Raw genomic sequence first — 11,852 nt, forward strand, 5'->3', positions numbered from 1 at the left:
TTGCATAATCGTGTTCAGCATGTATCATTGATGAAGAATCAAGGTTTGGTTTGAAGAATTTGGCCAAGAATCAAGCAGATCGAGCACAAACTCATGAAGATGGATCTTGAAAATTAAGCTTCATTCAGGTGGATTCAGCTGATATTTCTTGCATCAAGCTTCAAGATACAAGTAGAGGAGAAGATCTGGACATTTTGGAGCCTTGAACACGCAAATCAAGCAATTGTCATCTCAAACCAGGTGAAATTCGAATCTCTTGTTTTGCCTTTTCATTGCCATGAACTTGTAGAGTTTTTGATGCTGATGATCCTGATATAAATAGATCTTGAAATGGATGAGAATTGAGTGAGATATGTTGAATTCAAGTTTGGTTGTTCATATTGTTTCTCTTCGATCCATGCGTATCTGTGAGAATTAGATCAAATGAGTGTGAGATTTGTGTTCTACGTAACAAAACCTTTCGATCCATGTATAGCATGTTGAAATCTGGAAAAAAATCATCACCTCCGCCGTGAGCCAGCCGGAATCACTATTCCGGCCGTCTGGTTCAAATGCTTAGGGTTTCACCTGTGCGCGCTTGCAACCTTCATGTCTTCAGTTCGATTCCCTGGCACGATCATTTTGAAAATCCATTTAGTTTCCCTTGCCAATCCAAACGCTGTGTTTCGCTTGTAAACGCGCTTGCAACCTTCAAGACCTCGGTTCGATCCTTTGCTCGCCATGTTTTTTTTAATTTCATTTTGAGCGCTTCTTTTGACCTTAGGCACGCTGGTTCGATACCTGGCACATTGCTTTTCTTTATTTCCAAATGATTTTCATTCCAGCGCTTTTGTAACCTTGATGACCTGAGTTCAATCCTTGCCTATTGCATTTTTCTGAATTACATTCACATTTCATTTTTTTACATGATTTTCATTTTATTTCATTTTTATTTCTTCAACTTGCAAAAATCATTAAAAATAGCATACATGTCCAATTTAATCCAATTTTTTTTTCCACATGTTCATTTTAATGTCTAGTTTTTTTAGCATTTATTTCCTGATTTTTGTATTGCTGGATTTTTAAATGTGCTTGATTGTTTGAACATGATACCAAAATGACATGTTGTGCTAATTGATTTGTGAAATGCTTATGGTTTATCCAATTGCCTTGAAATTTGACATGCTTATTCATAACATGTGACATGATATTTTGGCTTTTGTTTGGCATTTTTACCATTTAATACCACTGTTTTGGACACATGGACATATGTTGTGACATTTGGTACCTTGTACTTGTGCATTTTCATTCATATACCATTTGTTTGCTTCTGGACTTAATTTTTGGTATGATGTTTGTCCATAACATGTTTAGTGCACATAAAAAATTTCCTGATCATTGGATTCATTTCTGTTTTAATATGGATTTTCTATGTTTCATGTCCAATTTTGATCACATTGCTTGCCTTTGCCTTATCTTGTTCATATGATGGCTTTGCCTATTGAATTGGCTTTGGTCCTTTTGAAGACTCTTTCTTGTTTGTTTGAATGTGCTTCATATGAAATGTTGACTTCTGTTTTGGTCATTTGACTTGCCTTTGACCCTAGTCTTTGTACTAGTGGTTTGTACTCACCAATTGTGTTTGTGTTTCAGGTATTTAGCACTAATGATTGGTGTGGGCTCATTATTTGAGATGCAAGTTGCTTTGATTACTAACCTTTGTTGTGTTGTAGGTCCATTGATGTGATGAACTCACTTGAGTGCTTGCATTTGAGACTCACTTTGTGTATAATTGTTGGATGATTCCACTGTTGTCTGTTTGGTTTTCTGAATACACTATTAACTGTTTGACTTTTGTACAGGTACATTAGTTGCTAGCTCTTGCTTGAGCTTTGCTTTGGAGTGTGGTTGATACACCACTGAGGTAGCTTAGCCCTCTTACTCCATGTAGTCTGGAAGTCCTGCCACCTTTTTGGCAGGCATTTGGCTGAAGTCTTCCTTATGAGGCCATGTTTGTGATTGTTTACATTTGTGCTAAAGACCTCCAAGTGAGGCATGTTACTTGTTAAGTCCTTCTAAGTGAAGAGGCAATTGACAAATAGAAGGGATTAGCAATCAATCCCCTGTTAATCAGTGAGTCGTTCATTATGCTCGCACTACGTGCTGATGCTCTTGAACATAACCTAAGATCTTGTTAGAGTCGGTTAAGTGGAATAGGATCCCTCATTCTGGATCCCCACACCTCCTTTGATTCAAGCTCACCCAGGCCAGGGTTAAGAGCATGAGGTCTCATCCTCATTTCCTTTCATCAGCTTCACCCTAACTCTCAATGTTAGTGGTTAAGAGCTTCAGAACACCCTTACAGTTTTGGCTTGTTTGTCGAGGTTGATATGACCCCTCTTGACTAGAGTCCACCTATTTGATTGAGCCTCTTGTTTGTATATAGAGTGTGAAGCTTGATTGTTTGTTTGCTTACTTGTGGATCTTTCATGTGTTTGCATTTTGCATGTTTGCTTTGAGGAGTTAGATGTAAGTCCATCTATTGGCATTCTGTTTCCAGTTTTTGTTGTTATGAGTTGGATGTAAGCCCATCTATTGGCATTCTATTTCCAGTTTTGTTGTTAGGAGTTGGATGTAAGACCATTGATTGACATTCTGTTTCCTCTTTCTGTGGTTCTCCCATGAGACTTGCTTATTGCTTTTACCCTTGTGTTGCCTGATTCCAAAGGAACTTACTTGGATCATCTCTATGATCTTGAGAAAGGAACTCCTATTATGGCTTTATCCCTTAACCCACCTCTTGCATGCTTAACCTTGATCCATATTTTCATCCTTAACCCAAACCAAGAAAACTTTTGTGCAAACATTTGACTTGTTTTCAACATTAGAAACCTAGGCCTTATGCCTTTGATTTTCAAACTTTCTTTTCATAATACTCATTTTGAATTGAATCTTTAAATCAACTTTGACCATTTTGTACATACTTCTAATTGGTTAATTCAACCCACTCAATTGTCTTTTGTGGCCCTTGTCCACTTCTTAATCAAATTTTCATGCATTAGCCATAGATCTAAATTATCTTAGTGGTTGATGTAAATCTCACCTTTGTCCTTAGTGATTGAATTGTAAGACTTCCATGTTTATCATAGGGCATAATCCCTCATTAGCATGTCGAAGCTTTTCTCACATGGTGGACTTGTGGTTGTTCAGGTCGAGTTTTCTCCCTTTGGTAATGAAAGACCTTAAGGCTTTTGTTTTAAGATCAATCCACACATTGTTTTGAAATCTTTTACCCGAACTACGGGGTTTTGATCCTTATCTTTCATGAAAAGGTACGTAGACAATGGGTTCATCCATCCAAACACAAAAAATGTAAATAAACTTGTACATTCTTCTCTCATCTCTTCAATCATGTTTGCACAAGAAAAATATTTCATAAACAATAACTTGTACAACAAGTTGTGAAAAGGGCTCCCTAGGAGTACCTAGGATGCATTGGGTGCCTAACACCTTCCCTTTGCATAACCAACCCCCTTACCCAGATCTCTGTCTTTTGCTAGTTTTGTTTGTAAAACTTTATAGGTTTTTGTTCGCTTTCTAACCATTCCTTTGGATAAATAGAAGTGCGGTGGCGACTCGACTTTGTATGATTTACCTTGGATCTAGTTAATATTTCCAATGGTAACGAATACACCGCTACAGTGTTGTTTCAGCTTCTAGAGTGTATTCTTTTGACATTTCAGACAACTTTGGATCCTCATACTCATTTGAGCTTAGAGTAGTAACGATTTGACCAATTTGAATCTCCAAACTTTTTAAACTTTCCTCTTGAGCTTAAAATTGTGACTTTGTTTCTTGCATGTAAGTTATCAAAATAGACTCCAATTGGATGGTTCCATTCATTGTCACATTTGCATTAGGAGCAGATCTAGGGTGATTCATCCATCCTCCACAAGAAAAACCAGTGAAATGTGTCATGACATTTAGTGGTGCAGTAACTGTCATATCATGTGGCATCATAAAGGACTTCATCATGTTGTGTATTTTAACCAGTTGGACAACTAAAATAGTGGTTTGTATGACCTCAATTATGCATAAAGCAACCTACACATGCAACACTTTTACACATCTGTCGTGTCACTAAAAGATAGAAAAGATTAAATGCTCAAATGTAAACTTTACAAACTTCAATGAAAAATTAAAATCTTGATGAAATGATCCCCGACAGCGATGCCAAAAACTTGTTGGATAATTTTTGTATGTGCAACTATACACGGTCAAATTATTAGCAAGTGATAAGAAAAAGTATCGATCCCATAGAGATTGTATTAAGCATAATGATTTTCATACAAGAAGTTGTAAAGTAAACATGAGAAAAGGTAATAAAATAATGGTGTGTGTTACGTGGTTAAGAAAGTCAAAAATTTGAGAAGATAATTAAGGTTTAATACAGAGAAAACGAATATGTTGGACAATGTTTCATTTAATGAATTAATCTAATGTATGATTATGGTATGTGTTTTCATGACAGATGAGGTCAGAACATGATCTTATGGCGTATCTCTACAATATCAGTAACATATACACTAGAGTAAGGGGACAAATCTCTAAGCCTCACTTGTAACTTTAATGCGTGTCTGGTTCCATTTTGAATGTCATATATGATTGTAGCTCTTTATGTCTAAAGTAGATAATCTAGTTAATATTTCTATCCTACTATTTTTAACCATATTTACTTCTAAATTCCATTTGTCAAAGGATCTCTCAACTTCAACAAGTTGTTATCTACTCTCAAGATAGTCAGACAAAGGAATAAACATATGACATAAATTCACATGAGTAAAATATATTCAGATAATTCATTCATAACATTCAAAAGATTACTAATTAATTAAACTTCACATTATCCAACAAAGCAAGTTTAGCTCATAATGAGCAAAATAAGCACAATACAGAAAGATCTTAAGTTACACATTCCTAAACAAGAGAATAGAAATGATAAACATAAGGATGACACTTCAATCAATTGCAATTTTTTAGTCAACAAGTGACGTCTTCTGTCACGCCTCTCAATGACTCTTCATATTCCTTTATTATACTTCTTCATAATTTTCCAAGTTTCTGAACTCTTTTCTTCATTGCATTGCAACTCTATTTATAAAGGTTTTCCAGCTGCATAATCTCTCTCTCTCTCTCTCTCTCTCTCTCTCTCTCTCTCTCTCTCTCTCTCTCTCTTTGGTTCTTAGGCCTTTACAATGATCCATTTACTTAAGCCCGAAGAATAAAGCATATTCCTTTGTGTTGTACTATGATAGTACACTACACATGGGAGACAACATGACACTATGACAACATTGCAATAGCAGGCCAAAAATGACTTTTCAGAGTTTTGTCTTGTAGTGTTTCATCCTTATCCATTTATTTTCTTCTTTATCTTGTAGCGTTTCATCCTTATCCATTCATATTCTCCAACTCATTCCTATTTTCTTCTCAAATCTCTGGCATGGCAGCATTAACACTGAAGTTAAGAACTCATACCAACATCTTCTGGCTCAAGGCTTACTAGATGGTGTTCATAAATTCCTGGCGTGACAGTACTCGACACCTGAGCTAATTCAGCATAAGCACAAAACACATAAAATTGACAAATGAAAGCACCTAGTGTGCTTTATCCTAAATTAACTAGGGTAACATAAATCATAAATAAATGACATTACTTAAGATATAAAATACCCTTAAATTCAAGTATAAAAGGATTTAATATCTCACATAAAGTGAGTTATCATCTATCCATTTCCATGCTTCATTTTCATTAGTAATAATGTCTCTACTAATTATAATCTTCTCGCTGATTAGATTAAATAATCTATAAGCACCATCTTTGTGATAGCAAACTCAAATCATGGCTTCACTCTTATCATCTACCTTTTTCCTTCTAGCATAAGGCACATGTTCGTAACAAACACAGTCAAATACTTTAAGGTGATTCACAAATGGTTTCTTGCCACTTCATACCTCTTCTGGAACCTTATTATTTAATCTTCTTATTAGACATTTGTTTAACACATCTGCAACAGTAGTAACTGCTTCACCCCACAATGAGTTAGACATGCATTTTTTCTTGAGCACACACCTAGCCATATCTAGGATGCTTCTATTACTCCTCTCGACAATACCATTATGTTGAGCGAAATATGGAGCTTTTTTAATATTTTTAATTACATAAAACATGGGTTTGAATTCGTGACCTTGTTGCAAAATTAATTACTAACCACCCGGTGCACTAAGACCATTTATAACCAATATGCATGCTATTATATAAATATAAATCTATAACATAAATTATATATTTTCACTTAAATTTTTTAAATAAATCGAAAACTTAGGGGGGCCATGGCCACCCCTATCACAAGGAAGTTTCGCTTCTGACCGTAAATAAAGCTACCTTAAGTTAGTTCTAACTAAGTCATGCGATGTTTTTAAGAAGAAAAAAAATTAAGCCATGAGATCATACAGTTTCCAAACAAGTGATAGGTTCCACTAACGTTTTTCTCCTACGATTTGTATATCCCACTCATAATCATATTAACCAATTAAGCTATTAACTCATCTTTGAAAATCATAAACCAAACTTAAATGTACCATTCAAAGATCTAATGACACGCTTAAAGGCTTGAAAAGTGTGAATATTTATGAGAGGTCTAGTACTTAGCGTACATAATGACGTAAAGCATTACTATATCATGAAAATTTTCAATAAACTAAAATAAAGATCCTACCATCCCATGATATTTTACATGTTGAATCTGATCTCGCCTTTATCTACGTGCACATTTAAATCCATCACAACGTTGATTGATTTGGTCTCCTTCATGTCAATATTTTGAAGAGCTCAACCAATATTTTGTCAAACAAATAAAAGCTCATTTTTTTGCATTATTTGATTTGAAGTCTTAGAAAATAGGTTAGTTCGCCCATCATAAACATTTCAAGTTCATTTTGAATCAAGTTTTAAAATTTTCTATATAGGGACACATTAATAGAGCCAAATATTATATCATCGACGTGAATTTGAGAAAGTAATGTTTTCATTCCCTAGTGTTTTATAAACAAAATAATGTCTACTTTACCACGAGAAAATCCTTTTTCTATTGAGAATTTTCTTACCCCTTCATACCAAAATCTATGAGCATTTTTGAAATTGTAAAGGTTGATGATTGAGTTTCTCATGATCTTTAAAGCCAAAGGTTGAGACACATGAACCTCCTCATTGATAAAATCATTAAAAAAAGAGGACTTAACATCCATCAGATGCAATTTAAATTATAAACATTGCGTAAATTCTTAAAGAAGTGTAATCATATTGAGTTGGGCTACAGTAGCATAATATCCTCGTAATTCACTACTACGAATAACTTGTTTTACCTCGGTTGGGTAAAGATTATTACCTCAATTTTTTGGGCGACGTGACAAAAGGTGTCGTGGAAAGTTGTTACTTTTTTCCTCGACCTATCAACAACCGAGGAAAAAGGTGGAACTGGTAGTGGATTCGATCCCCGTCAACTTCATATTCCTATTTTTTAAAAACATGTCACTTTAGTTACAACAATTTGAATTTTTTCCCAAGATCAATCTAAAAACCTTTCAACAACAAAGTAGCTTTTGAGAGAGAGCATGTATTGCATAACATGTAAGCAATTTCTTTTCCCACTCTTATACTTTCTCACAAACTCTTATTGAAAATCTAAAAATGTCTCCAGTTTTTAAAGATGTATCTCCGGACGCACCCATTTAACACAAAATTGAAAACAAACGAGTGAGTCAACCATATTATACTTAATTTCAGAGATGCATCTCCGGATACAACATATTTGTTTTTACGAAAAATAGTATTTTTAGATATGCATATTAGTAAAGTGCTCAATTGTGTTTTTTTAATTTAGTATGAGGTATATCCAGATTTACAGACCTAATAATCATGCATCAAGAATGCAACAAATATATAAATACCAACAATGTCCTATTAAAAAAACAATTGAAAAATAGAAGAGCGGTTAAAATAAAATCATTAAAATATGAAAATACCACTAAAAATCAACTCAAGAGTCTACAAATCTTTTCTGGATTTTTTCAAAAATATAAAAATTTAACTTTATGTTACAATATTTTCAAAATGAATTTTTGAAAGAGAAATGATACAATGATGCAAATTATAGGGGTATGGAGACTGTAAGGGTACGAACTAGAATATTCAAAATTTTCTGGCCTACTTATTTCCAGGCCGAAATATCACGGGCCTAGAAATTAAATCCAGTTATAGTTTATGACGTCAATAACAAGAAGAACCTAGAACAATGATGAATATGGATCATATGATCAAATCAAAGAACATTCTCGAGTGTCTTGAAACTACAACATTATATACATCAATTTCATCACTTCTGCTACAACATTTTTCTCTTATCTCTTTTTATTTATAGTACTAAAAGAGTATCAAATCAATGGCTGACACTATCTTTGGATACCCTTTTAGACGTTTTTTCTTGGGCAACCCTCCAATTTTCAGAGGGTACCCTGGCTCAACAGCACTATTGGATTGGCTCGAATCCCCAACTTCACATATCCTCAAAATCAACGTTCCAGGTAAAACTTTAATAACCCAAATGGATTCTATGTTTTGTTGTAAAAATATAATCTTTTTGTTGGTTATTTGATTTTGGTTAAGTTTTGGATGATGGGTGATTTGGTTATAGGATTAAGCAAAGATGAGATAAAGTTGCAGATTGAAGAAGGGAATGTTTTGCACCTTAGAGGAGAAAGTGGGAAAGAAGAGAATCATGGAAAGGAGATTGTTTGGCATGTAGCTGAGAGAGGGACTGGAAAAGAGGGTTTGTCAAGGATGATTGAATTGCCTGAGAATGTGAAATTGGATCAGATTAAAGCACGTGTTGAAAATGGTGTTCTCACTGTTATTGTTCCTAAAGATTCAGCATCTAAATCGCATAAAGTTCGAAACATTAACATCACTAGTAGGCTTTAAGCTTTGCAAAAATGTATGTAATTGTGTTATTATATGAGTAAGAATAGAGAGCAAGAAAAATATTCTGTGGTGACATGATGGTCTTCCCTTGATCTTGGCGGTTACCGCTGTAATTGCGGCTTATTTGTGACAACTCTATAGTTTTTCGTAAGTAAAATTAAACACTTGAATACACTGAAAGAATTATGAAAAAAATATTATATGTCTATATACTGAAAGAATTATGAAAAAATATATTATATGTGACTTAATTTGTTAGAATTAATTCATATTTTAAGAAATTAGAATTAATTCATATTTTGAGAAATTTGTAGATAAAGTTTGTTAAGAGTATTTTAGTATTTCTCACAAAGTCTCACTTGTATTTAAGCAAGTAAGTGGTGTGAATAAATTATATCTTTTATTTCTTTTGCTATGTGTGTATTTTTGTGGGCAATCATTTTCTAACAATTTCAAGAGTAATGAAAATTTGTTATTATTCTCTCTTCTATCTCTTGTTCATTGTTCATTTTTATCACCTTGCGCACCAATAATTAGTATCTAGAGCTCTAGTTCAGATCCACAGGAAAACACTAAGGAAAACACAAGTGAAACAATGAGGCGTTGTGTGATTGATTTTTGTAGTGGAGAATTCGAGTTGAATTTTTGTTCAGAATCGTAACAGAATCACATATCTTGATTCTACGGGATTGAGAAACATTGTGTTTAGGTGAGATCTTCTGAGTGTATTGCACAAGGTTGAATATGAACGGAAACGATCTGAGTACCAAGCTTCCAGTGTTCGATGGCAAGAACTGGAATCGTTGGATGATTCAGATGCATGTGTTGTTTGGAGCTCAAGATGTTCTTGATCTCATCAACGATGGTTATGTTAAGGTTGTACTTCAAAAAAATGCAACAGATGCGCAAAGCAATGTTCAGCGTGATCTGAGGAAAGGACCAGAAGGCGTTGTTCTACATCCATCAGTGTGTGGATGTGACTGTGTTTGAGAAAATCCCCGATTCAATGACGACGAAGGTTGCGTGGGACACACTGGTGCGATGCTACGACGGTGATGCATCAGTGAAGAAGGTGAAACTTCAGTCTTTACGTAAGCAGTATGAGAATCTCAGCATGAAGAACAATGAAAAGGTACCTGACTACATCTCCAAAGTGATTCTGGTCACAAATGAGATGAAGTCGTGTGGAGAAACTCTTTCTGAGGAAAGTATCATTGAGAATGTATTTAGATCTCTTACGCCTTAGTTTGATTACATCGTTGAATATTCTAAGGTTCTGAGCACCATGAGAATAGAAGAGCTGCAAAGTAGTTTAAAGGTGCAAAAGTTGCGTCAGACTGAAAGAACCCCTGATAGAGAGATAGAGAAGGCTCTGAAAGCTTCTTTTGTCAAAAAAGACCAGAAGCAGTCTTGGTTAGAAGCCAAGAAAAGACATGGTAGGTCTCAGAAGTCAGAAACCTCAACTTCTGGAAGTCAGAAGGGAAAGGAGAGGTATGACAAGAGAAAAGTTTAATGTTACAGTTGTAAGATGTTTGGCCACTTCGCTGTAGATTGTTGGTCAAACAAGAAGAGGAAATTAGAAGAAGCAAATATAGCCAGAAGTTCTGATGATGAACATGTGTTATTAATGGCTTCTGATTCTGATAGTACGTCTCTAGAAGACTGGTGGTATATGGACACTGGTTGTTCAAACCATCTATTGGAAATAAGAAATGGCTGGTTGATTTTGACTATGGGAAGAAGACCAAGATCAAATGTGTTGATGATAAGTATCTGAATGTTGAAGGAATAGAGAATGTTATAGTGATTCTGAATAATGACAAATCTGCATTAATTCAGAATATCTGGTATGTTCCTAGCATGAAGAGAAATCTGATAAGTTTATGTCAATTAATTGAGAAGGGATTCTCAGTTACCATGAAAGACAATTTTTTGAAGTTGTATGACTGTAATCAAAAGCTGATTATGGAGTCAGAACAAGGAATAGAACATCCAAGGTGAATGTTAAAACTGCAGACTCTAAATGTCTTAGGGAAACAAGTGTTGTGAAGGAAAGTGAGTTGTGGCACAAAAGATTTGGTCATTTGAACTTCAGAAGCTTAGGGCATCTGAATTCAAAGAAACTGGTACGTGGAACTCCTGCAATTAAGAAACCAGAAAAGTCATGCAATGTGTGCATGAGAGTGTCGCATCCGCGAAAAAACAACCGGCGGGCTGAAACAAAACACAACACAGAGCCGCCACTGCGCGTTATTTATCCCATAATAGGGAAAGGAAACGCTCAGAGAAACCTGGAAAGGAAATGGTCTCGCGACCAAAGAGAAAGGGTAAGGGAGTCGGTTACGCAAGGGGAAGGTATTAGCACCCCTCACGTCCGTCGTACTCGACGGGATCCACGTTCTAAGAAAAGAAAAGGTTGCTAAAACTGTTGGTGTAAGCCCTAGAGGCCAATACATTTTGGTACTTGTATCGAATAATAAAAGGCATTCTCTTTATTATGGTTGATTAATAAAGTCCCTGGAATAGATAGTCCATTTAATGTATTAAGTGTGACTTAATCATGAGAACACATTAAACATAAGGACACTATTCCTAAAGTATCCGTAGTCGAGCTTTAGTGTGAAGTGGGATAACATTAAAGCATTAAGACGATTATGTTTGTAGACTGATGATCACATCTCATGGATCATGGATAAAGAGTTATCAAGTCTTAAACATAGGTATGAATATTAGGAGTAACATTTATACCGGATTGACCCGCTATGAGAATACTATATAGAAAGTTATGCAAAGTGTCATAAGTTATTCTCATGGTGATAATAGTGTATTCCAC

At 35.0% G+C, this 11,852-nt stretch overlaps 1 protein-coding gene across 1 annotated transcript; it reads left to right on the top strand.

The window, feature by feature from the left end:
• The first annotated feature begins 8,312 nt into the window (after positions 1-8,312).
• Positions 8,313-9,092, top strand: LOC127118377 (15.7 kDa heat shock protein, peroxisomal). The gene is made up of 2 exons (XM_051048564.1): positions 8,313-8,622; positions 8,733-9,092. Exons 1-2 carry the CDS (start codon positions 8,481-8,483, stop codon positions 9,017-9,019), a joined length of 429 nt encoding a protein of 142 aa, XP_050904521.1. The 5' UTR covers positions 8,313-8,480; the 3' UTR covers positions 9,020-9,092.
• Positions 9,093-11,852: the final 2,760 nt, after the last annotated feature.

The sequence above is a fragment of the Lathyrus oleraceus genome, chromosome 2 (genome assembly GCF_024323335.1).
Source record: "Lathyrus oleraceus cultivar Zhongwan6 chromosome 2, CAAS_Psat_ZW6_1.0, whole genome shotgun sequence".
NCBI classification, from domain to species: domain Eukaryota; kingdom Viridiplantae; phylum Streptophyta; class Magnoliopsida; order Fabales; family Fabaceae; genus Lathyrus; species Lathyrus oleraceus.

Coding starts and splice junctions, on each gene's coding strand:
- LOC127118377 (XM_051048564.1), top strand. CDS start 8,481: ATGGCTGACACTATCTTTGGATACCCTTTTAGACGTTTTTTCTTGGGC. Junction 8,623..8,732: donor CCTCAAAATCAACGTTCCAG/GTAAAACTTTAA, acceptor ATTTGGTTATAG/GATTAAGCAAAGATGAGATA.